Source organism: Geotrypetes seraphini, chromosome 12 (assembly GCF_902459505.1).
Source record: "Geotrypetes seraphini chromosome 12, aGeoSer1.1, whole genome shotgun sequence".
Classification (NCBI taxonomy): Eukaryota; Metazoa; Chordata; class Amphibia; order Gymnophiona; family Dermophiidae; genus Geotrypetes; species Geotrypetes seraphini.
The window spans coordinates 74,399,102-74,426,586 of NC_047095.1; the positions used below are offsets into that span (position 1 = coordinate 74,399,102).

Genomic DNA, 27,485 nt, shown 5'->3' on the forward strand with positions numbered 1-27,485 from the left:
GGCTGTAATATCCCAGATCTTCCCTGGAACCTTTTTTAAAAATCGGCATAACATTGGCCACCCTCCAAACTTCAGGTACTACAGATGATTTTAGCGACAGGTTACAGATCACTAACAGCAGGTCAGCAATTTCATTTTTTAGTTCTTTTAATACCCTGGGATGTATACCATCCAGTCCTGGCGATTTATCACTTTTTAACTTGTCGATTTGGCTTAGTACATCTTCCAGATTCACCAAGATTTATTTCAGTTCCTCCGCATCATCACCCTTGAAAACCATTTCTGGTTCAGGTAGATCTCTTATATCTTCTTCCGTAAAGACTGAAGCAAAGCAAATAATTCATTCAGTCTTTCCACTATGGCCTTATCCTCCCTGACCGCCCCTTTCGCTCCATGATCATCCAACGGTCCCACAGATTCCCTCACAGGCTTTCAGCTTCTAATGTACCTAAAAAAATTGCTATGAGTTTTTGCTTATTTTGCAAGTTTCTCTTCATATTCTTTCTTAGCTGTCTTTATCAATGCTTTGCATCTAACTTGCCAGTGCTTGTGTTTCTTCCTATTTTCTTCATTCGGATCTTTTTTCCATTCTTTAAAGGATGTTTTTTGGCTCTAATAGCCTCTTTCACTTCACCTTTTAACCATGCCGGCTCTCGTTTCCTCTTCTTTCCACCTTTGCTGATACGTGGAATATATCTGGTCTGGGCTTACACGACGGTACTTTTAAATAACATCCATGCCTGGTCTACAGTCCTAACCTTTGCAACTGATCCTTTTAACTTCTTTTTAACCATTTTCCTCATTTTATCATAGTCGCCCTTTTGAAAATTAAACGCCCCTACAGTAGATTTCTTTTGCGACGTTTCTCCCAGTATCAGCTCAAATTCAATCAGGTTATGATCACTGTTTCCCAGCGGACCCAACACAGTTAACTCCTGTACAATGTCTTGCAATCAAACTAAGGATCAAATCTAAAATAGCACCCCCTCTTGTCGGTTCCCAGACCAGCTGCTCCAAGAAGCAGTCATTTATTACATCTAGGAATTTTACTTCCCTAGCACTCTCCGATGTAACATTTAACCAGTCAATGTTGGGGTAAATAAAATCACCCATTATCATAGTGTTGTCCATTTCTTCAGCTTTCCTAATCTCTAAAAACATTTCTTCATCTGCACAACAGCTGACATATGGACCTCCCACAAGAGAAGTTTTTTTTTGAGTTACTGTACACCAGATCGAGATCAGCATATTGGCATGAAAGTCTGCAGCATTGGCATATTCACGTTTGCAAGGATGTCATACTTTCGACCTGATTGCATCCACACTCGAGAAGATCCGCTCCAAATTTCGTATCACTGACAAAGTTCTCTGCAATTACTGACAATGGATCAACTTTGTTAAGACATTCAAGGCGTTCTCAGAGACAGAAATATTGGTTGTAGAACCAACCCAAGTTGTGCTCTCACAAATCGACAACGGAGAGGTGACCTTCACAAACATTGCAGACATCCTAGACAACTGATCCTTTTCAACATATTCGTAGGAGACCTGGCTCAGGGGCTTCAAGGTAAAACAACATTATTCGCAGATGACGCCAAACTGTGTAACATAGTAGGTAATAGCACTTTGCCCGACGGTATGACACAGGACTTACTCTTGTTGGAATGTTGGTCCTCGACTTGGCAACTTAGCTTTAATGCTAAGAAATGTAAGGTCATGCACCTTGGCAGCAGAAATCCGTGCAGGAATTACACCCTAAATGGTGAGACCTTAGCTAGGACCACAGCAGAGCGCGATTTAGGAGTAATCATTAGTGAAGACTTGAAAGCTGCCAATCAAGTGGAGAAGGCTTCATCCAAGGCTAGACAAATGTTGGGATGTATCCGTAGAAGTTTCGTCAGCCGGAAGCCCGAGGTCATAATGCCATTGTACAGAACCATGGTGAGACCTCATCTGGAATACTGTGTGCAATTCTGGAGGCCACACTACCGTAAAGATGTACTGAGAGTCGAGTCGGTTCAGCGTATGGCCACCAGGATGGTCTCAGGGCTCAAGGATCTCTCATACGAAGAGAGGCTGAATAAATTGCGGCTGTACTCTCTCGAGGAATGTAGGGAGAAGGGAGACATGATTGAGACGTTTAAGTATATCACCGGTCGTATCTAGGAGGAAGATGATATTTTCTTTCTTAAAGGACCCTCGGCCACAAGGGGGCATCCGCTAAAAATCAGGGGCGGGAAATTTCATGGCGACTTTAGGAAGTATTTCTTCATCGAAAGAGTGGTTGATCATTGGAATAGACTTCCTGTGCAGGTGGTCAAGGCCAGCAGTGGACCAGATTTTAAGAATAAATGGGATGTGCATGTGGGATCTCTAAGAGGGTAATAGTGGGGGGAGAGTCATCAGAAGGAAAAATTATGTTCTTACCTGTTAATTTTCTTTCCCTTAGACGCAGCAGATGAATCCAGAGACCAATGGGGATAGCTCACATCTACCAGCAGGCGGAGATAGAGAAACTGATTAACAGGTGGTCCTATTGACTGGCACTCCTCCTGTCTCATCAGTATAGCTCCTTGCCCAAGCACACGTAACCAGCAATAGGCATAGCATGTAAAAAACTTCTTTCCCATAACAAATCTCAAAATGCAATAATACAGAAAACAACCTGCCATAATAACAAACTGCGAAAGTTGCAAAAGAAAAAACCGAGAGACAATATCCAGAAAGGGTGGGGCTCTGGATTCATCTGCTGCGTCTAAGGGAAAGAAAATTAACAGGTAAGAACATAATTTTTCCTTCCCTAGCAACAGCAGCAGATGAATCCAGAGACCAATGGGATGTAGCAAAGCAATCCTCAATCTGGGTGGGAAGCAAACGCCGCCTCCGCAACAACCGAAGCACAAAACGCCCCTACCACATGTGCCCCCACATCCAAGCAGAAATGTGGAGAGAAAGCACTCTCGGAAGACCAATTAGCCACGAGACAAATCTCCTCCAAGGAAAAAACCTCTGGGCCGAGCCCAAGAAGTAGCCATCGCTCCGGCGGAATGGTCATGAAGTTCTTTCGCCACCCGCTTCCCTGCCAGCAAGCAAGCATAAAGAATGTCCTCCTGGACCCATTGAGCGATGGAGGCTTCGGACGCCGCCATACGTTTGAGGCGTCCCTTGAAGAATACAAAAAGGAGATATAAACAACTAAAAGTCGTTAGAAACCGAGCTCGCGGAGAACGCTACATACGTATCAAAAAATGCAGTGAATAAAAGCACTGCTCCCAATTTCTCCTCCCAGGAAGAAGGAAGGAAAAGCGAGCATGACATAAAAGAAAGGATGACACCCCCCTAGAAAGAAATAGTGGTACCATCCGAACTGATACCCCATATTTCGGAAATTAGAAATAGGAATCCCCGTTGAACAAGGCCTGCAACATAGAAAACTGCAGAGCTAAAGCCATGGCCACAAGAAACCCCATGTTCAACGGCACAGCCCTTTAGAGTCCCAAAAGACAAGGATGAAATGAAGCCTTCGGTAAACTGAGAAGAAGTACGTGAAGATTGTACTTCAAACCGGGCTTTCTAAGAGGCGCATGAATATACCGCACTCTGTGTAGGAACTGAACTACATGAAGCTGAGAAGTAAGCGAAGAGCAATATACCTAGCCCATGTAACAAGCCAAGAATGGCACTAGAAGCTGAAGGGAATTGAACGCTAAGCCCTCGGCAATACACTTGTGCCAAAAAGGAACTCTGGAGTGGTTCAAACGTTAAGAAGAACCCAAGAAAGGAAAGACCTCCAAAAGGAAGCGGAAGCCACAGGAGAAGACGTCTGTAGCACCTGGATAAGAGAAGAAACAACCTGCTTCGCATAACCCTTACACGTCAGCCAAGATTTTTCATAAAACTAGGTCGTAATACTAAAGTAGTACAAATATCCATGTTGATCGGACCCTAGGCGAGCAAAGCCGGAGATACCAGGAAACTCCTTAGTCTGGCTGTCGAAAGACTCATCAAATCCGCATAGTAAGGATGGCGCCGCCAATCCAGAGATTCTACAAATACTGTGCCCAGAAAGTGAGCTCGAGATGGCAAATCCAAGCCATCACCAGCCAGCGGAAAGGAGCCATGCAGCTACCCCCTCTAACTCCCACTCCCTGGGCCCGCCAAAGAAGCTAGGAAGCTTAGAATTGAGAGATGAGGCCATGAGGTCTAGGTCAAGGAGATCTCATGTCCATAAAAGGAGCTAGAACGCCTGAGCCACAAATCTCAATATCCAGGATGCAGAAGAATACACTATTACTAACATGCACACTTTCCAGAGCGTACACAGTGCTGTACACTGTAACGTACAAGAAATGGGCCATGCTCAGATTCCGCGGAGAGAAAGTCTATCCAAACTCTTATCCTGATCCATAAAAGGATCTGCCAACAGAAGACGAAGATGAGAGTCCACCCATTGAAGCAGACCAACTATGCAACATAGTAGGCAAAAGCAGTGTGCCTGACTTTATGACGCAGGACCTACGGCAGCTGGAACAGTGGTCATCAACTTGGCAGTTAGGCTTCAATGCTAAAAAATGTAAAGTAATGCACCTAGGCAAAAAAAAATCCACACAGAACTTACACACTAAATGGTGAAACCTTGTCCAGGACCACGGTGGAATGTGATTTAGGAGTGATCATTAGCGATGATATGAAGGCTGCCAATCATGTGGAGAAGGCTTTGTCCAAGGCAAGACAAATGATGGGCTGCATCCGTAGGGGTTTTGTCAGCAGAAAACCTGAAGTCATAATGCCACTGTACAGATCCATGGTGAGACCTCATCTCGAGTATTGTGTTCAATTCTGGAGACCACACTACCGGAAAGATGTGTTGAGAATTGAGTCGGTTCAGCGAATGGCTACCAGGATGGTCTTGGGGCTCAGGGATCTCACGTATGAAGAAAGGTTAAAAAAACTGCGGATGTACTCACTGGAGGAGCGAAGAGAGAGGGGGGACATGATTGAGACCTTTAAATATATCACGGGGCGTATAGAGGTGAAAGATGATATCTTCAGTCTTACAGGGCCCTCGGTAACCAGAGGACACTCAGTAACCAGAGGACACTCGCTGAAAATCAGGGGAGGGAAATTTCAAGGTGATACTAGGAAGTACTTCTTCACCGAAAGGGTGGTCGATCATTGGAACGAGCTGCCTCAGCAGGTGATTGAGGCCAACAGCGTGTCAGATTTTAAGAGAAAATGGAATATTCAAGTGGTATCTATAGGGGAGTAAAAGTCAGGGAGTGGGTCATTGGTATGGGCAGACTCGATGCCGTCAATTTCTATGTTTCTATGTTTCTAACTTCACCTGTCAACTGAGTACAACACCTACTGCCCAAGCGGTAGAGAAATACCCCCATCCCAATACTGACCAAAAGGAACCTCAGCGGCAATCCGGAAGAATGATCTGAAGCTCCAGAAAGGCAACCTGACCCTGCTCAAGAGTAGAAGAATGAACAAGTACTGAGTCGCCTCTGAAGACCAGACTCCTGGAACTGAGGATGGAAGCCACTGAGCCCCCCAACCCGACAGCCCGGGATGGTCGGTGGTCATGAGCTAGTTCAGCAAAGACCGAGGCATGCCTTGAAAAGAGAAATCGCGCTGAGCCACCAAATCATACAGAGCGATGCAGGAGGAACATACCAAATAATTGGAGCCCTGAGATACCGGGAACCACCGGAACAAAAGCGACTGCTGTAGCGTAAGAAGGGGAAAGCAAGCCGAAGTTCCCAGTGGAGTCAGCAATATGGATCCCAGAAACTGTATAGAATCCCATATGCTTGGTCATGGTAAGCGAAGAAGAATACCAATCTGAGACCGAGATCCCACGCCCAAGTCTCCGGAAAGAAACACATTCTCTCCTATATGAATAAAAGCATTACCCCGATATACCTATAAATAGTACAGGAGAAAAGAGCGCTGTGCAAATTCGAAGATGCATGTGTAAACAACTGAGGAAAAGATACCACCCTTTTCGTGTCAGTCAAATGGCCCGACTGGAAGTCGTCCGAATCAAGCAGGCAGTCAAGAGGAAATTAGATGAATCGCCTGGTAGCGCTAAAATGGTACCACCGCCCACGCGATGCCCTGGGTAGGCGAAATGGCATGTACCAAACCCGAAAGCGCTGCTCCAAGAGTCAGGCAAACCAAGTGCCGATTCGGAGTCCATAGAGAAAATGTAAATATACTCCCAGAAATGTGCTGCAGAAATGTGTAACCCCGAGAAACTAATGCAGCAGAATGGGATCCAGCCTGCCCAATGCCCCCGTCTCGGGCACCATGCAGTAAGTGGAACAACGTCCCTTAGTTACCGAAGAACTACAAGAACTGTCCTGAGGACCAGTAACACTGAAAAGGGAAACACAAAACATAGAGACTCCAAGTACGAACTGGAAACCTGAGGAGGATGCAAAGATGCAAGCATCCTGAAAAATCTTCACAGCCCCCTGCCCTGACATTATAGTGTCTTCTCCCTCATGAGAAAGCCTGAAGAGTGATTGGAAGAAGTCAAGATCCCCTCAGAATGAAGTGCAGAAGGTCAGGGAATGGCAGGATGAGACTGTAGGATCTGCAAGAAGATTCTCATAGGAAAAATCAAGTTTCACAATGTAAAGAGGAATATACTGGAACCATGAAAACAGTACTAACCCCATGCAACATGAGCGAAATACGTATGTCCTTTAAAGTGAATACGTACTAGACTCAATCAAGATGCTGCATCTACCGCCCCGTGGAAAACAACAGCATCCTTACAGGTATCAGACAAAGCTCACATCGCTAATGAGAGCTTCAGGGATGAGGCTACCAGCCACATAGCGCGTGATCCTCCGCGGGTTTGATAGAATAGGTAACTGGCTCCTGGTTAAAAGGAGCTGTACAGCCCTTTCTGTCTGGTCGGGGGGCCCTTCTAGCTTGTGCCATGAGAAAATGGTGACAGGAGAAACCAGCGTGATAAGCATGGAAATCTGAAGTCCAGGCCCCCTCAGAAATAGAGAAAGAGAGTCCTGGCCGCAGGAAGATGCGCAGTGACATTATGCCCATAGAGACAGCCCGAACTTGGAAACTGTTTGTACTAGCTTTAGGCATAGATATCCTGTGCCACTACTAGACACATGCAGCTCAGCACAGAGGCCCAAATAAGGACAGTTACCAACAGACAAAGGCTCAATCTGCAGGGACCCCAAGAGAGACAATGAGATACCTGTGTGAAATACAGGGCACTATCTTACTGCTGATCTCACCGTGCTGTGAGTTGCCGTATGTCGCCCCAGTCCGGAGACAAACCGAGACTGGGTGACCTAGCCCAGGTCAGAGTCTCTCTGGTAAACCTCTTGAGTGCTAACCCCAGAGTCCGATTAAACAAGCAGCTTCCTTCAAGGGAGTACAACAGGAACACAGACATAGACATATAAACCTGCCCAAGCTTGTCCCAAAGCTGGTGAAACACATACAACTTGTCTGAACCGGAAAGGAGAGAAGCCCCGGCATACCCTGACCAAAGTCAGCTGGAAACAAACTACCGGAACGCTGCAGCTCTCCCGCCATCGCCGGAGACCCATGCACACGTCTGATTCTCACTGACACGTGGCCGCTGCATCAACGCTCCTAGAAACATAGTCGGATTCGAGCCCCGCAAAATTTACCCTACCGCGGCTTGCATAGAAGGAAAATCAGACTCGGGGAATAACCAGAAGAACGGCCCACAGCGCCGGAAAAAACATATCCCATCTCATGCACGCTGCTATAAACCGGCACCTGCACAATCAGCTGCACATGGCCGTGACAAACACTGATGAAAGAGAGCCTCAGAATAAACAGGACTACTGCTGCACTGAAACCCAACAAAGAGAACAAGTACGAGCATGAAATCGCATCGCTACTGCTGCGCTGTAACCAACAAGGAAACAAAGCGCGTGCATGCAAAGGGCGGGAAGTCCCGGCTCCCTCCATGGATTTCTAGTCATAAAACTTAGCCTCAATAAAATATCCATGCCTTAAATGTACGATGACCGAACCCACAGTACTAAGACTCCCAAACAGAACCTGAAGTTCAAACAACCGTAAAAGCCAGACATACTCACAAGCCTGTTGTTAGGGCCGAATGAAGCCACTTTGCAGCAAAATCATTGCAGAATGTAGCAACTGAGGTCTCTTTTTTTTTTTTTTTTTACAGAGAAGGGAAAGAAGAAAAATATTGAGACCCAATCAGACCCTCTATCACTGGAGGGAGGGTGAGGCAGGGACCTGGGGGGGGGGGGGCCAGGTGTAACCCCTAAAGCCGGCACCGTTCAGCCGGACACCCCTGTCTCACTGAAGAGAAAATCTCAACAGGAGAAATAGCATTGCCAGCTCACTGAAGAGAAACCTCAACAGGAGAAACAGAATGGCAGTCTCGCTGAAGAGAAACCTCAACAGGAGAAAATAAAGTTCCAGCCAAAGCCAGAATTCAGGAGCTAGTTGAATAGCGACTTTTTCCTGCTGGGAGATAGAGAATACTGGATAAACAGGAGGAGTGCCAGCCAATAGGACCACCTGTTAATCAGTTTCTCTATATCCGCCTGCTGGTAGATGTGAGCTATCCCATTGGTCTCTGGATTCATCTGCTGCTGTTGCTAGGGAATAGGCAGACTTGATGAGATATAGGATATCTGGGAGAATAAATTTAGGGAAGGGGATCTTTAGTGTGGGCAGACTAGATTGGCTATGGCCCTTTTCTGACGTCATTTTTCTATGTTTCTAAACAGATGCAGAAGCAACAGAGTATGCACTTCCATCTCACCATCATTATAGTACCCACACAGAAGGGGCCAATGAAGATGCAAATTACAAGGCGGCGTGCTGCAGTCTTACGCCAATTTGTATGTGCTGCAATGTCGGCACGCTGAAGTCCCGTATGCGAATGACTATGAACCCTTTTTTACAGTAGCTAGCACAACACTACGTAAGTTTTGGAAGCTGCTAAGAGGAGTTTTTTCTGTTTGAAAATGTATTTTTGGCTGTTTCCCTACGTTTTTGAAAGAGGATATGAAAGAAATGAGTTTGATATGGATAGGAACTGTTATCAGCATATATATTGTTTTTCTTCAACCTTGACCAATTTAAGTTATGTAAATAAGTTGGTCAACGATGGCATAACACCAAACCTAAGGCCAAGATTTAAAAGAAAACAGGTGATTAAAACATACAAACGTTGAGATTTATGAAAGGACAAAAACCCCTATTGGGTAAACAGCATTTTTCTATGATGGAACAGAGAAACATGAGGGCCAAACTGGTTAGTTTCTGCATAGGCCATGTTACCCCCAGACATGAGTATCAGCTAACTCAAACTGAATCTTCAAGAGAATTAGTTTAAATTTAAAAAAATGTTTAAGGGGAGCCAGTGGCATAGTGAGGGTAGGAGACCCCCCCCCCCGATACCCACGCCACACTTGCACCCTCCCTTTCCCCCATACATCTTTAAATCTTCTCTGGCCTGCTGCTCATGCCGGCATTGGCTTTTCCCTCTAATGTCACTTCCTGGCCCTGTGATCTGAAAGTGATTTAAGAGTGGAGCAGTAGGCCAGACAAGTTGTTCGCTCTGATGAAGATTTAAAGAGGTGCAGCGGGGGGAAGGGAGGGTGTGAGCGTGACATGGAGGGTGGAGAGGTGCCAGTGCCCCCCCTTCCTTACTATGCTACTGAGGGGAGTAGGAGGAGAAGACCATGAGGGTGAAATATAAAGAATGAACAAAGTTTTCTCAGCAGCAAGAAGAAAAAATCTGCATATTCTTCTCAGTGGCTGAGTCATTTTGTTTGTTAAGAGAGAAAACATAAGTAGCTTCATGGGACCCATCAACTTACTGAAAGAAGCTGGAGCTCTGTGTACTGATGTGTTCTTACCTCTTTGATGGCAGACATCTTGATGGTCTCATAGTAGTGAAGTGGTGCATTGGGAGTGCTGGTGTCATAGCCAAATCCAGCAACAGCCACTTCGTCGCAGTTGTGGAGTGCCATAGTTACTGCTACACTGCCTAGTGTTGGGATATTCTATATGAATTCATAAAACAAAAATGTAAAATAGTTATAATCTATTCAATCCAATATTTGGAGAATAAGCAAACATTCATAATACAGTCAAGCATGCAATAAAACCAAATACACAATCAGACCTTTGTCCCAAGATTAACGATTTCAATGGCGATTATTTTAGGAATTCTCTTCTTGTTTTGGAAATCTGAAAAGTGGCATTTAGGCTTTTATCAAGCTGTGCTAGAGGTTTTTAGCGCGGGCGTTAGATAGCTGTGTTGAAAAACAATTTTACAAGCAGGATACGAGACATCTGGTAGTGCTGTGTGAGCTGCAATTGTTGCTCCACTGAGTGATCCAAGATATGCCTCTGCCTTGTTGTCCTCAAGAAGCTTTAGCATCAAAGGGACAAGTCAGGTCTCTTGGGAGCTTTTTTTGAGTGCTATGAGAACTCTGTTAAACTGTGAGAGTGCTTATATTTCCTAATGCTGTATGGGTAAGAGGAAAGCCAACTGAACGTTCCTATGGTCAAACACAGTTTGATACGTTCAGCTTCTGCTTCCAGACTAAAACAAACACTTCTGGGGTTGGGGAATCTATTAATTCAGCTGACAGGGCCTCTTCTCCAACCCCCAATTCTGTTTTGGAACCATGCTTTCCACATCTGTGAAAGTTACAATCCAGGGGGAAGCTGGAGCACCTGTGCAAGTGATATTATTAACTGAAGGAGGCTCTGGTGTTTCATTACCTAAACAAGGGGTGTCCAACCCACGGCCCATGGGCCACATGCAGCCCAACAAGGAGTTTTGTGTGGTCCAGCATCTCCTTCCCTCCCTCCCTTCTGTGCCTCCCTCTGGCGGTTAGTTTTCTGGCCAGCTCCCTTGCTGCAGTTATCTGCGGGCATCCTCGATTCCTCATGCACGATCTGAGGCTGTGTCAGAGAGAAGGCTTCTGAATCAGCCATGAATTGCGTGCGAGGAGCCGACGCCGCCCACAGACGAATGCAGCAAGGGAGCGGCCAGAAAATAAACACTTGCTGGGAGGCACAGAAGGAAGGGAACGCTTCCAAAATAGGTGCGGATCACCGACAGCCATAAAATAAATGCTTCCAGCCCAGCCACAGATCGCATGAGGAGCCAGTCACCACCGCCCACATCTTTCACCAGAAAAACAACTGCAGCATGGGAGCTGGCCAGAAGGTAAATACCCGCTGGAGGGAGGGAAGGAGAAAGTCGTGTTGGGACTTGAGAGGGAGGGAGCACAAACTTTGGTCAAATGATGAAGGAAGGAGGGAGGACGCATGAGCCATAGGATTGAAGAATATTGGGAGGGAACAATAAGGGAGAATTGGGTGTCTGAGAGAGGGAAAGAGATGGTGCACATGGAGAGATGAAGAAAGAGGAGAACTGTTGGGCAGAGGGAGGGAGAGAGAGAGAATTATTGGCCCTGGTGGTGGGAGAGAAGTGAGGTAGAGATGCATGGACACGGAAAGGAGGGGGGAGAACATGCTGGGCCAAGGAAACCTCATGGACTGGGTTTTGTTTTGGTTTTTTTAAGTACAGAGAGGGATGGTATTAAAAGAAGTGCCAGATTGGGCATGGGGGAGAGCTTATGGGGCCAAAAACAGAAGATAGAGAGAGAGATGGTGGGCAATGGTCTGAAGGGAGAGAGGTTGGGGTGGTGTGGAGGAAGAAGGAAAGAGATACTTGAAGGGAGAACTGTTGGGAAGAGAGAGGGAGAAATGGTGGACCAAGGGGGAGGGAGGCAGGCAGGCATGCATGCATGCATGGGGAAAGGTGGAGTGGGGGAAGTTGGGAAGAGAAAGGGAGAGAAGTTGGATCTGGGGATGGAAGGGAGGTAGGGAAAAAGTTTAAGCCTGTGGATAGAAGGCAGAGAGATGCAGCATCTCTCTTTATTTCCCCTCCATTTCAATGTTCAGCATCAAGGGGGGGAGGGAAGAAGAAAAACAGAAAAGAGAGGGAGCAAAATGTTGGACCATGGGGATAGAGGAGGAGAGATGGACCCATGGGAGGGCAGGAGGGATGAGATCTGGGATAAGAAAGGGGATGGAAAGAAAGGAACAGGAATTTATAGCCTGACCAGTGGAGAGAGGGAGGGGGATTCTGAAAGTGGTGAGCCATGTGGATGAGGTCAAAAGGGAGATGACAAGATGAGTGAGAGAGGAGTGAGAGAGCAGTGAGTACAGTGGTATAAATGTGGTAATGGGGAGTAGATAGAAGGGAATAGGAGGCTGGGAAAGGAATGTGATGGGAAATGGGAGAGCTAGGGACTGAGAGAAGATGGAGAATTGAGAGGTAATTGAACATTTAAAAAGAAGAAGGGTGAGAAAGAAGGAATTTTGAATTTATTAACTGGAATATTTTAGCTTTGGGATATGTGCATCACAATTATTTTTATATTCAATGGCGTAGTCATATACAGCTGATTTGGGGGAGGGAATGGAGCCCAAAATTAGTGGATGGGCACCAAAGTTTCTCCCCGCCTGAGTGAAAGTTTCAAATACTTGAGCTATTGGGGATTCCCAAGCCCTGCCACCTGAAGACATCGTCCTCCAAAGTCTGGCAACCCAAAATCTCCAAACTTTGCAGCCAATGGCAATATCCTTAAGCTGCCACTGCTTTCATGCATGCATGAAAGCCAAGGGGGGGGGGGGGGCAGGGATGAGGGAAGGCAGCAGCTCTGTAATATTGCTGCCAGCTGCAGAACTTGGGAAGTTGGAGGGGAGGAAGTGGCCATCAATTGGTGAGGCTTGGGGATCCCTACTAGCTACAGCAGGGGAGATGTTCATTTTGAGGGAGCCTAAGCTCAAAGTGGGAGGCCCAAAAAAGGCTGAGCAGGTCTCAAATTTGCAATCAATAATATAGAAGATGTACACATCTAATAATAAACCTTCATTAAAGGGACACTGTGGAGAGGAACCCAAAAAAGCAGTAATGCCTACCCTGACTGAACGATTCTCCACATGCGCCACTGACAGCTGATGCAGCATCCTCGCTCTGATGAAGCTCACCTCTAAAGAGGCTCACCATAGCTGTAATAGAAGTGAATGGGAGAACCAGGAGCGCGCATCCCTGCTCATCAGAGTGGGGATGCGGAAGCCTGTGGCTGCTCCCACTGTCAGCGGTACACATGGAGGATCACTCAGTCAGGGTAGGCATTACTGCTTTTTTGGGTTCCTCTCCACAGTGTCCCTTTAATGAAGGTTTATTATTAGATGTGTACATCTTCTATATTATTGATTGCAAATTTGAGACCTGCTCAGCCTTTATTTTTGCTCATCAGCTAGTGTTAGTGTTTGTGCGGCACCAGAAAATTTTTTTTTATCCAATGTGGCCCAGGGAAGCCAAAAGGTTGGACACCCCTGGTATAAAGAATTTGCAATCAAGTTAAATAAGAACCCCCCAGACCCAAATTCCGCAGTAACCGAAAAAGATAGGGCCAAGAAACCCTATTGAAGGCTTCCTCCACATCTACCCCCAAAATTAATGCCGACCCTCTCCCAGATTGTGCCGTCAACAGCAGATAACACGCCTGCCGAATGTTATCGAACGTCTGTCGCCCTTGAACAAAATCTGCCTGATCATCCATAACTAACTGAGGCATATAACACTGAAGTCTCTTAGCCAAAATTTTGGTAAAGATCTTATAATCAACTCCCAAAAGAGAGATGGGCCTATAAGAGCCACATTGCGTGGGATCCTTACCTGGTTTCAAATGTAAGGTAACTTCCACCAACTGCCATGAATGGGGCAACAAAGAGCCCTCCCCAAGGTCATTAAGAAAAGCTGCCAGTGGGCACACCAAAAATTGCTTGAAACCCTTATAAAATATTGTGGAGTAACCATCCAACCCTGGTGCTTTTCCCACCCGCATATCCCCAAGGGCCCAGAGTATCTCCTCCTCCACAATGGGCAAGGAAAATTGATCAAATTCTCCCCTCATTAAACTATGCAAATCTATGCCATCTAGGAAGTTGTCTTTAGCCTCAGGAGTCACCTCACTTTCAGGGGTATACAACTGTTGATAGTACTGCAAAAAAGCTTTATGAATCTGGGAGGATGAAGTGCAATGGGCCCCCTGTTGATCAATAATTTTTAGTAATATAATTACATAGAGTTCTCTTTCATAATTTATGTGCAAGCAGCTTATCCGCCCTATTGGCGGACTCAAAAAAATCCTGATGTAGCGATTACAAACTTAACACTTATGTCAGCCAAGTCCTGCCCTATATGTTGCACATGCTGAGGCTCCAATAATAAACTACCATCTAATCTCAAAATAGGTTTGACCCCCCTAGCTTGAGCAGGCAGAAAAGCAGATGGGGCATGATCTGACCAAGTCCTAGACTCTAAAGAAGAAGCACTCACCTGAGAAACAAAATCCTTACTCACTAACAATAGATCTATTCTTGAATAGGTAGCATGAGGTAAATAGTAAGTATAATCCCTACCAAAAGGATGGTGAAACCTCCATATGTCAATCAAATCCCAAGCCTCCACCAAGCCCCTCAACTGCTTCCACTCTCGTTGACTATAAACTGCCAAGCAAGTAGAATTATCCCTGGGGGATTTGATCACCCTGCCCCATCACTTCTAGTTTAAAGCTCTCTTCAGAAGATTAGCTAGCCTTCTTTGATAGATGCACACCATCCCTGCTTAGCAGCCCTTGGAAGATCATCCCATGGTCTAGGAAGCCAAAATGCTCTCGACACCATCCACGTACTCACGCATTCATCTCCAGGATGCGAGCTTCTCTGTCCTGGCCTTTACCTTTGACAGAGAGGATGGACGAGAATACCACCTGCGCTCCTGACTGCTTCACCTTCTCCCCCAGAGCCACAAAGTCACTTTTGACACGTTCGCAGGGGTACCTGGCAGTATCGTTAGTGCCAAAAACCAAAAGGAATTGACCCCAAAATATCCACAAAGAAGAAAATCCAGAGAAAACCAAAAAAACTCTGTGGAGTGACGATGTTCCTAAATGGACTTTATTTGAAAGTGTCAAAGTTCCAAAGGAACACTGAAATCATCCACATAAAATAATTCCATCCACATAAAAATAAATCATCCACATATAAGCCTTAAAGGACCTAGTCCACTAGGGATACAGGATCCAACACGGTCTGCGTTTCGACAAAAAGTCTCACTTCCGGCTCACCACACAATTGTTTCCCACGTACTCACCTTTATAGGGACCCCTGAAGAAGACTTTTTGTTGAAACGCAGACCGTGTTGGGTCCTGTATCCCTAGTGGACTAGGTCCTTTAAGGCTCTTATGTGGATGATTTATTTTTATGTGGATGAAATTATTTTATGTGGATGATTTCAGTGTACCTTTGGAACTTTGACACTTTCAAATAAAGTCCATTTAGGAACATCGTCACTCTACAGTATCACTAGTGCCAACATGGATGAGCAGCATCGGATAATAGTCATCAGGCTTGATGAGTGTCAAGTTTCAAGTATTATTAAAATTTTGATGTATCGCAATATCATAAATTCAAAGTGATTTACAATTAAAACGAGATCTCAATTATTAATTACAACTTATACATGGACATTACAGACTTATACATAAGGGAAGTGGGGGAGAGCTAGAATAAGCATAGTAAAGAAAAGATAAAAGGTAAGAACAATGGGAGGCTAAGATCTTGAATTTTGGCACCAGGCCGACAGCATACCTCCTGGGACATCGTATCTGGTCTGCAGATAGATAGCTCTGCACTCCTCAGAAGGAAATCACCAACCATTACTACCTTTTGCCTCCTAGTGGTCACAGATCCAGCAATTGTGGTGATTTCAAGCTTTGGTAAAGAATATAACTATGTCCATGGAATTATTGTACTACAAAGCTAATGTTTTTCTTTACTTCCTATGTAATCTGATCAAGAACCATTTTCACACAGAGGTAGTAAAAAATATGATTCCTGAGATCTTAATGATAAATTCACACAGCATTGAACAGAGATTAACTCTTTCACTAGAACCTGCACAATGACCTCTGCTAAACAATGAATCACCTATTAACTGCTATTGTCCTCCACCATCTAGCAACCTGTCAACCACCATGCGTGAGAAAATAAAATCAGAACTGCTTACCCCTCTTCCCATCATGCCATTGTTGAAAGGAAGTCCGATGAAAGTGAATGCAGCTTCCTGAATGAAATATGGATTCAGAATGCGGATCTCATGAGGCTCCCGTGGGACTCGTGTGGCCACTGATTTCCAGAAACCATCAGATGCACTCTGACAGAAAAAAAAGACATACAAATTAGTCAATCACAGGTTAGTCATAGTTATTAGCAACAGGAAAACTGTACTAGAATTACAACTTTGACACAAGGATAGAAAAGTCAAGTCACTTAACCTCTAACAGGTTAGCTATTCTTGGAAGATAGCAGTTCATCCATCACAAGTGTGTGTGTGTGTGGAGGGAGGGGGGTGCAGTGGCTAAAGCTACAGCCTCAGCACCGAGGTTGTGGGTTCAAACCCACATTGCTACCTGTGACACTGGGCAAGTCACCCAATTCCCCCAGGTACATTAGAGAGATTGTGAGCCCAACGGGGCAGACAGGGAAAAATTATTGAGTACCTGAATAAATTCATGTAAACTGTTCTGAGCTCCCCTGGGAAAATGAGTAAATTGTGTGTAGTGCCATATGGAATGAATGTAATACTCTTCTCTGATAAATGCTAGAAGTCTTTACTGTTCAAGTGAAGGACTTCTTGTGCTACTGCAGCTCTGACAGAAATAAGAGGACTCTGAAGATGATGTGGATAGAGAACGTTCACAGGCAGGAAAATCCACAGTCTCATAAAAGCTGAAGCCCAGATCTGGCAGATCCTAACAGAGCAATCCATTCCCTGCTGCAGAAATAAATTATTCCAAATTTTCAGCATCAGCTGCTAGACAAATAAAAAATATTCTTTATATTGTCTGCTCATATTGGGCATGGTGTAATCACCTTCATGACATGCACGATTACATTTCAAAAGGAAAAAGTGATTCTTGTCTATTTGGGAAGGCTATCTTCAATGCCTAGCACCCTGTTCTCAACTTGTTCTATCTTTGGGGTCTACCTTGGAGGGAGAGGGTGAATGGCAACAGTTTGCTGTTACTCTTTCTTTTTAGGGGGAGTGGTGGTCTGGAATTAATAGGCAAGGTTCAGTCTGAGAAGGTGTAAGAGTACAGCTTACTCATTCTTTTGTATAATTTCTTATCTTTATATTTTGTTGTCTTCTGAAGGAGCAGGTATGTAGGGTAGGTGATGGAACAAGGGGATGTTATTTCTACTGAGTACATAATAACTTTGGGAGAAGATGGTGTCCAGAGGGTATAGTTGATTTGCCAGATATCTGATGTATGTGCATTATTAAGAATGTTAAATGATGCTACTTTTATTGTATGCGATGTCTTTCTTCTGCCCCAAAAAACTGGGTGTAGGATTGGGAAAGAGAGTTTTAGAAATTGAATTTAGCCATGTTTTAAAAATGCACTTGGAGTTTGACTTGAATGTTTATTGAAGTTCACAATAAAACAGATTTACCATAAATTGTCTGAGAGAGAGTTAGAGAACTGATGGTGAACAGATGACACCTGGTGTCATCCCCACCCCTCTAGTCCCTAAATTTCACTCACTTTCTAGCCCCTGAATTTATTGTCCAATTTGCCTCCCAAGCCTCCTCATTCTGCCTCATATGTCCTCCCCGCTTTTACCTCCCCTATTTTGATCCTCTCTCACCTACAGTAGATCACCTTCTTCTATCTCTCAAACACTCTTTGTAGCCATAGAAACATAGAAGATGACGGCAGAAAAGGGCTACAGCCCATCAAGTCTGCCCACTCTGCTTACCCACCCCCTGTCTATGCCCTAATGACCCAATTTCTTTATCTTGACCCTCGTAGGGATCCCACATGGGTATCCCATTTATTCTTAAAGTCTGGCACGCTGTCTGCCTCGATCACCTGCAATGGAAGCTTGTTCCAATGATCAACCACTCTCTCTGTGAAGAAATACTTTCTGGTGTCGCCATGAAATTTTCCGCCCCTGAGTTTGAGCGGGTGCCCTCTTGTGGCCGAGGGTCCCTTGAGAAAGAAAATATCATCTTCCACTTCGACACGTCCCGTGAGGTACTTAAATGTTTCGATCATGTCTCCCCTCTCCCTACGTTCCTCAGCAGCCAATGTCCCTACCTCTTCTCCCATAGCTCCCATCTTAACCCTAGCATTCATCTCCGTGCCCCTCCATCTTTATCTTCTCCTACAAATGCCCAAGTTTCTTCCCTTCCCCACCCAACAATATCTGTTCTCCTCCTTCTCCCATCACCAATGCCTTCCTTTCATCCCCTGTATCTCCAAGCCCTAGTTCCCATCTCTCACCAGCTGTCATGTCTCCTTTCCCTATCCCCAGCATCAGACTAGTCTCGTCAGTCAGTCCCCTTCTCCAATCCCAAGCCATTCTAGTCATTGGCATCATGCAGGAGTTGAAAAGTACAGAATGAATACTTCTATGTCATGGATGATAGAAAAAGTTGATTCTCTCTTATTTTTAGCAGTTGTGTGGTGCCAGCAACCAGGGCAGCCGATTTAGTGTTATCCCAGGACAAGTAGGCAGGTATTCTCACTAGTGGGTGATGTCATCCGACAGAGCCCCGATACGGACATCTTGCAAGCATGTCTTGCTTGAAGAAACTCAGAAGTTTCGAGATGCCCGCACCGCGCATGCGCCAGTGCCTTCCCGCCCGATGCTCCGGGCGTGTCTCCTCAGTTCTTTTTCTTCTGCGGAGCTGAGAAGTCTATCTTCAATTTGCGCCCATTGAATCTCTTTTTTGCCTTCTTTTTTGCCGCGGGTTGAGTTCTTTTGGCTCTCCTGTGCATTTATTTCTTTCTTTGATTTCTTTTTTTTCAAAAAAAAAAAAAAAAAAAAATTTCCCTTCCGATACCGGGTCGGCCGCGTGGCTGGGGCCCCGCGCCTTCAACCTTGCGGCGGAGCTTTTCTGGCCTATGTCCCGGCCGATTACCGGTTTTAAAAAGTGTAGCAAGTGCCAGCGCGCGATTTCGCTCACGGACCCTCATCGACGCTGCTTACAGTGTCTGGGACCGGATCACTTCCCAAAATCGTGCCGGCCTTACTCCACTCTGACGGCGAGAGCGTTTAAGCGCCGCTGTCTACTGTGGGAGTCCATGTTCAAGATGGAAGCTTCATCGGATCCTGCAGCTTCGACATCGACGGGTGCTTCGACTCCTTCCGCGAAGCCCTCTACCTCCCTGGCTGCTTCGGGCCTCCTGAAACCGGCATCGTTCACACCGGTTTCGGCCCCGGCTTCGGCGCCGGTGCCTTCCTCCGTCTCCTCGGAGCAGGTATCGACCCAGACAGTTCCACCGGTGGTGCTCAAGGTGCCGAAGACTGGCAAGCAGAAGCACGCAGCACCGAAGGAGCGCGGAGATCGTGCGGAAGGGCCCCCTTTTGGTGCGGATCCCTCCATATCGGCTTCGTTGCGGTCCCTTCTGGAGGCTCAGTTCGTGGAGCTCATGCAGACCATGGGGCCTCGGCTGATTGCCACCATCCAGGGTGACCTCCCAGCTTCGGCTTCGAGGGGCGGACCGCCCCCTCCTCCTCCTCCTCACCGCACGACCTTGTTGCTCGGCGAGGAGGAGCGGTGAGCGGTGTCCGGGTCCTCGAGGAGGTCCTCCGTTACTGCTGTGCCTCCTTTGGAACCGATTCCCTCGAGGAGGGCCTCCCTTAGTGATATGCCTCCCTTGGAGCCCATCCCCTCGAGGAAAGCCTCGTTTAGTGACCTGCCTCCCTTGGAACCGATTACTCCGCCCCATGACTCAGTGTGGCGTCCACCTTTGGGGCCACCCAGTCCTGGGCTTAGCAGGAAGCAGGAAGAGTTCTTCTGAACCCCCTATCAAACCTGGGCGTCGTCGGGGGAGGCGCCGACTCTTCCGCCTCTGCGATCGACGGCGTCGAGTCCGATCTGCTCCTTGGAGGCGTCTGAACCAGTTTCTCACAGACGGGCTCGATCCCCTTTCAGGCATCGGGAGGGGCATCGATCCAAACATTCTTCGAAGCATTCCTCTCGGCACTCGACCGTCTCGCCTCAGAAGAAATTGCCTCGGTTGGGGTATGCTGCTTCGACTGGGTCTCCTCCTCCGGGCCCGGAGTTCGAGGACCCCGAGGTTTTCTACTCGTCCTGTTGCTCGCAGGCCTCTCTAGAGCCTGAAGCCTCTTCTTCTTCTAGCCTGTCTCGCAGACCGGCGACGGCGGACCAACTGTCCTTTTCATCGTTCCTCAGGCAGATGGCAGATGACATGGACATTACTCTCGATGCTGGGTCTCGATACTCCAAGGAGTACCTCGATACCATGCACTTGCCTCGTCCTCCGGCGGAGTCCTTGCGGCTTCCCCTGCACAAGCTCCTCGACCAGACCTTCATGCGATGCTTCGAGTCTCCTTACTCTATCCCTGCGGTCCCTGGCAAATTAGATGTGCAGTACTGCACGGTGCATCATAAAGGCTTCGAGGGTCCTCAGCTTTCTTACCAGTCCCTCCTGGTCGAATCCTCGCTCAAGCGGTCTCATCCTGGCCAGGTCTATGCTTCAGTGCCTCCGGGCTGCGAGGGCAGAACCATGGATAAGTTTGGTCGACGCATCTATCAGAATTCGATGATGGCGTCTCGAGTCCTGAATTACAATTTCCACTTTGCAGCCTAATTGGAATTTTTTCTACCTGTGCTTCGGAAGTTCACACCCTACATCGAGTCCCAGGCTAGGTTTGAGTTTGAGGAAGTGGTTGCTTCGCTGTCCCAACTTCGGCTTCAGTTAATGCAATCTGCCTATGATGCGTTCGAGCTCTCAGCCCGAGCGGCGGCCTGCTCGGTGGTGATGCGCCGGTTGGCCTGGTTGCGGACCATTGATATGGACCCGAATCTTCAGGACCGCCTGGCGAACGTCCCGTGTGCTGGGGCGGATCTTTTTGACGAATCCATCGAGACTGTTACGAAGAAGTTGTCTGACCACGAAAAGTCCTTCCAATCTATTCTTAGGTCGAAGCCTAAGCCTCAGCAGTCTCGACCTTCTCGTCCGCCGTTGATTTATCAGCGGCATTATCAGCTGAGGCAAACTCTACCTGCGAGGCAACCGGCGAAGTGCCAGCCTCCCCAGAAGGGTCAGCCTAAGTCTCAGTCGCCTGCTGTCCCTAAGACCACTCAGCCTTTTTGACTGTCTCGTCGAGGGCATAACCAACCTCGTTCTGCCTCCCCCTGTTTTTCCCATCGTAGGGCGCCTCCATCATTTTTATCATCGCTGGGAGGCCATAACAACCGACCTCTGGGTCCTTACTATCATCAAGGAAGGATACTCTCTTCATTTCCATCGGGTCCCTCCGGACCACCCTCCAAGAGAGTATCCTTCCAACTTGACTCAGACCGCCCTTCTTCTCCAGGAAGCTCAGGCTTTGCTCCGGCTTCGTGCCGTGGAGCCGGTCCCGACGGACCAACTGAACCAGGGGTTTTACTCCCGGTACTTCCTTGTTCCGAAGAAGACGGGCGATCTGCGACCCATTTTGGAACTCAGGGCCCTCAACAAATTCCTAGTCAAGGAGAGGTTTCGCATGCTGACACTTGCTTCTCTCTACCCTCTCCTCGAGCAGAACGACTGGTTATGCTCTCTGGATCTCAAGGAGGCCTACACTCACATTCCCATTCATCCGGCCTCCCTCAAGTTCCTCAGATTTCGGGTGGGACATCTACATCTGCAGTATCGAGTGCTTCCATTCGGCCTGTCCTCGTCTCCCAGAGTCTTCATGAAGTGTCTGGTGGTGGTGGCTGCTGCACTCCGGAACAGGGGTCTTCAGGTATTTCCATACCTCGACGACTGGCTCATCAAGGCCCCATCAGCTCCAAAGGTCATTTCGGCGACCTTGACCACGATCTGCTTCCTGCAGAGCCTAGCCAATCTCATCTGCAGCCTACCCAGTCCCTTCCCTTCATCGGGGCGGTACTGGACACCATTCAGCTTCGAGCATTCTTTCCTCCTCAGCGCATGGATGCTCTTCTTCGTCTCTGCCAGTCTGTATCTTCTCGCCAGTCCATCTCAGTGAGACACATGATGGTCCTCCTGGGCCACATGGTCTCTACAGTTCATGTGACACCCTTTGCCAGGCTCCATCTCAGAATTCCTCAGTGGACCCTAGCTTCTCAATGGACTCAAGTGTCAGACCCGTTGACTCGACACATCATAGTCACTCCTGCACTTCGGCAGTCTCTACTTTGGTGGATGACCTCTTCGAATCTATCCAGAGGTTTGATGTTTCACACTCCTCCTCATCAGAAGGTTCTCACAACCGATTCCTCGACCTATGCCTGGGGGGCTCATCTGGATGGGCTTCGCACTCAGGGATTCTGGACCTGTGCGGACCGACTCCATCAAATCAATCTTCTGGAGCTCAGAGCCATCTTCAATGCTCTTCAAGCTTTTCAACATCTGCTTCACGACATGGTGGTCCTCATTCGCACCGACAATCAGGTCGCCATGTATTATGTCAACAAGCAAGGGGGCACGGGCTCGGCCTCCCTCTGCCAGGAAGCTCTCAGAGTCTGGGATTGGGCGGTTCGCCACAACACCTTCCTCAAAGCTGTCTACATTCAGGGGAGGGACAATGTCTTGGCGGACAAACTGAGTCGTCTTCTCCAGCCTCACGAATGGACACTCCACTCCAAGCCCCTTCATCAGATCTTTGCTCAGTGGGGAACGCCTCAGATAGACCTCTTTGCGGCTGCCCACAATTTCAAGCTGCCTCAGTTTTGCTCCAGGATCTACGCTCCTCATCGCCTCGAGGCAGATGCTTTTCTGCTGGATTGGGGGAATCGCTTTCTGTATGCGTTTCCGCCATTCCCTCTCATTCAAAAGACTCTAGTCAAACTGAAGTCCGAACATGCCACCATGATTCTGATAGCTCCTCGGTGGCCCAGGCAACCTTGGTTCTCCCTTCTACTTCAACTCAGCAGCAGGGAACCGTACCTACTTCCAGTGTTTCCTTCACTGCTTACTCAGCATCAGGGGTCTCTGCTTCATCCCAACCTGCAGTCTCTCCACCTGACAGCTTGGTTCCTCTCAACGTAACCCCGCACCAGTTTTCCCAGGCGGTGAGGGATGTCTTGGAGGCTTCCAGGAAGCCTGCTACTCGTCAATGCTACTCCCAAAAATGTACTAGATTTTCTTCATGGTGTATTTCCAATTCTAAGGAGCCTCAGCGAGCCTCCCTATCCTCTGTTTTGGACTATCTTTTACATCTGTCTCAGTCTGGTCTCAAGTCAACATCTATACGAGTCCACCTGAGTGCTATTGCGGCTTTCCATCAGCCTCTACAAGGGAAACCTCTCTCTTCTCATCCTGTGGTTTCCAGATTTATGAAAGGACTTTTTCATGTCAATCCTCCTCTCAAACCGCCTCCAGTGGTTTGGGATCTAAATGTTGTCCTTTCTCAGCTTATGAAACCTCCTTTTGAGCCTCTGAGCAAGGCTCCACTAAAGTTTCTCACTTGGAAAGTGGTTTTTCTGGTGGCCCTCACATCTGCTCGCAAGGTCAGTGAGCTTCAGGCCTTGGTGGCGGACCCACCTTTCACAGTATTCCATCATGACAAGGTGGTCCTCCGCACTCACCCGAAATTCCTGCCTAAAGTGGTCTCTGAATTTCACCTCAACCAATCCATTGTGCTTCCAGTGTTCTTTCCAAAGCCTCATTCTCATCCTGGAGAATCAGCTCTTCACACTCTGGACTGTAAACGTGCTTTGGCTTTCTACTTGGATCGCACCAAACCACACAGAACTGCTCCTCAACTTTTCGTCTCCTTTGATCCAAACAAGTTGGGACGACCTGTATCGAAGCGCACCATCTCCAACTGGATGGCGGCTTGTATCTCTTTCTGCTATGCCCAGGCTGGATTACCCCTTCCCTGTAAGGTCACAGCACATAGGGTCAGAGCAATGGCAGCCTCTGTAGCCTTCCTCAGATCGACACCGATTGAGGAGATTTGTAGGGCTGCCACTTGGTCCTCGGTTCATACGTTCACCTCTCATTATTGTCTGGATACTTTCTCCAGACGGGATGGGCAGTTTGGCCAAACTGTGTTACAAAATTTGTTCTCCTAAGTTGCCAACTCTCCCTCCATCCCATTGAGGTTAGCTTGGAGGTCACCCACTAGTGAGAATACCTGCCTGTTTGTCCTGGGATAAAGCAATGTTACTTACCGTAACAGTTGTTATCCAGGGACAGCAGGCAGCTATTCTCACGTCCCACCCACCTCCCCTGGGTTGGCTTCTCTGCTAGCTACCTGAACTGAGGAGACACGCCCGGAGCATCGGGCGGGAAGGCACTGGCGCATGCGCGGTGCGGGCATCTCGAAACTTCTGAGTTTCTTCAAGCAAGACATGCTTGCAAGATGTCCGTATCGGGGCTCTGTCGGATGACATCACCCACTAGTGAGAATAGCTGCCTGCTGTCCCTGGATAACAACTGTTACGGTAAGTAACATTGCTGTGTCAGACATGGCAGATAGTAGAAAGGAGAAGCTGGCACAAATCTTGGTGGAAGCAAAAGAGGCTGGTGCACCACAACAATCTGAAAAGGGTAGCTCATCTCAAAGAATGATTTTCACTAGAATACAATAATGACTGAGATTTTCTAGCAGCGCATCTGGGGTAGTATTTTGGAAATATCTACATAGTATTGCTTTCTTTTTTTTTTTTATTAATCTTTATTGATATTCTAAGCAGATAAAAAGTGCAAATATTCACAGAATTAAAAAAAAACCAAAAACACGTTCATACCATATTTTTCGCTCCATAAGATAGAAACATAGAAATGGACGGCAGATAAGGGCCACGGCCCATCAAGTCTGCCCACCCTACTGTCCCTCCCCTACCTTTGCCCTGTGAATAGATCCCATGTGTCGATCCCATTTGGCCTTAAAATCAGGCATGCTACTGGCCTCAATCACCTGCAGTGGAAGACTATTCCAGCGATCAACCACCCTTTCAGTGAAAAAGAATTTCCTGGTGTCACCTTGTAGTTTCCCACCTCTGATTTTCCATGGATGCCCTCTTGTTGTCGCGGGACCACTGAAAAAGAAGATATCTTCCTCAGCCTCGATGCGGCCCGTGAGATACTTGAACTTCTCGATCATGTTCCCCCTCTCTCTGCGCTCCTCGAGCGAGTACAGCCGCAATTTGTCTAGCCGTTCCTCGTACGGGAGATCCTTGAGTCCCGAAACCATCCGGGTGGCCATTCTCTGAACCGACTCCAGTCTCAGCACATCTTTGCGATAATGCGGCCTCCAGAATTGCACACAGTATTCCAGGTGGGGTCTCACCATGGATCTATACAATGGCATAATGGCTTCCAGCTTACGGCTGACGAAACCCCTGCGTATGCTACCTATGATTTGTCTTGCCTTGGATGAATCTTGCTCCACTTGATTGGCAGCCTTCATGTCCTCACCAATGATCACCCCTAAGTCTCGTTCTGCTACCGTTCTTGCTAGGATCTCGCCATTAAGGGTATAGATCTTGCATGGATTTTGGCTGCCCAGGTGCATAACTTTGCATTTTTTGGCATTGAAGCTGAGTTGACAGGTCCTAGACTCCAGTAGGAGTAGGTCGTGTATCATGTTGTCGAGCGTTGAATCTTCGTCCGTTGTGCATTTGCCCACTACATTACTTAGTTTGGCGTCATCGGCGAATAAAGTTATTTTCCCTCGAAGCCCTTCTGCCAAGTCCCTTATAAAGATGTTGAATAGGATCGGGCCCAAGACCGAGCCCTGTGGCACTCCACTGATCACCTCCGTCATTTCGGAGGGGGTGCCGTTCACCACTACCCTTTGAAGCCTACCTCCAAGCCAGTTCCCAACCCATTTCGTCAATGTGTTACCTAATCCTATAGAACTCATCTTGCTCAGCAACCTGCGGTGTGGTACGCTATCGAATGCTTTACTAAAGTTCAGGTACACTATGTCCAGGGACTCCCCAATATCCAGCTTCCCCGTCACCCAGTCAAAGAAGCTGATAAGGCTGGATTGGCATGATCTTCCCCTAGTAAATCCATGTTGAGGGGATCCCGTAGATTCTCCTCATCCAGGATCTTATCCAACTGGTGTTTGATTAGAGTTTCCATTAGTTTACTCACTATCGATGTTAGACTCACTGGTCTGTAGTTTGCTGTCTCCATCTTTGAGCCTTTCTTGTGGAGTGGAATGACGTTAGCCGTCCTCCAGTCCAACGGGACGCTGCCTGTACTAAGGGAGAGGTTGAAGAGCGCGGACAGTGGCTCCGCCAAGACATCACTCAGCTCCCTAAGCACCCTGGGGTGCAGGTTGTCCGGCCCCATTGCTTTGTTAACCTTGAGCTTTGACAGCTCACCGTAGACACTGCTGGGCGTAAACTCAAAGTTACTAAACGGGTCAACTGAGCCAACCCTTGTCTGTAGCTGAGGGCCGAGCCCTGGCGCTTCTCGGGTGAAGACTGAGCAGAAGTATTCATTTAATAGTTGGGCTTTTTCCGAATCCTTTTCCACATAGTCTCCGTCTGGTTTCCTAAGACGTACAATCCCGCCTGAGTTTTTTCTTCTATCAGTGATATACCTGAAGAAGGATTTATCCCCCTTCTGGATTTGTAGGAGATTGCAGTAGGGAAGGAGCGCCTCAAGGTGGAGACCTTGTCGCTGAAGAACTTTGCCAGAGAATCGGCTGAGGGGGAGGATGGAGGCATTTTTGGAGGTTAAGGAATGCCAGATGTTAAATAATGTACTAGTCTGGTTGTTGGATTTGGAGATTTTGTCACCGTAGAAGTTTTTCCTTGCTTTTTTTAGAACATTATTGTAGAATTTAATGTTGACCCTCCAGGAGTGTCTGTCTGTAGGGGATTTAGATTTTTTTCCATTTTCGATCTAGAGCTCAGCATTTCTGTTTCGGTTCTCTGTGGAATGGGAGGTACCAAGGGGCCTTGTAGGAATAGGAGATGGTTTTAGTGGAGAGAGGGGCGAGGGAAAGGAAGGTGAACTCGGAGAGGGCGACCCAGTTTTGCCAGTTTGTTTCTGGTTCTGGTTTAGGGATGGGGGAGAATTTGTCAAGAAAATTGGTCCAGAACAGATTGCTCGAGATTTTTTTGTGGAAGGTAATAGAATTTGAGGTGCGGGATGGGGGCCCAAAATGTGACAGGAAGATTGGGAGACAGAAAGCCCCTAGGAAGTGATCAGACCAGGGAACAATTTCCCAGCGAATGTCAGTGGTTGAGGTTTTGTGAGTAGTGAGATCCAGAAAACTGATGAGGTCTAGTGTGTGGCCTTTTTCGTGGGTAGGGGAGAGAGTGGGAGGGGGAAAGCCTAAAGAGGAGAGGAAGCTATTAAATCTTTATCTTTAATTTA

General features: G+C 47.3%; 1 protein-coding gene across 4 annotated transcripts in view; it reads right to left on the reverse strand.

The window, feature by feature from the left end:
* ST3GAL3 (ST3 beta-galactoside alpha-2,3-sialyltransferase 3) overlaps positions 1-27,485 on the reverse strand; it is a 314,095-nt gene that overhangs the window by 31,492 nt on the left and 255,118 nt on the right. For all 4 annotated transcript variants that reach the window (XM_033916726.1, XM_033916725.1, XM_033916727.1 and 1 more), the window contains 2 exons: positions 16,163-16,309; positions 9,918-10,064 (listed from right to left, as the gene is read on the reverse strand). In XM_033916726.1, coding sequence (XP_033772617.1) covers positions 9,918-10,064; positions 16,163-16,309 — 294 coding nt within the window. The remainder of the gene's footprint in view (positions 1-9,917; positions 10,065-16,162; positions 16,310-27,485) is intronic.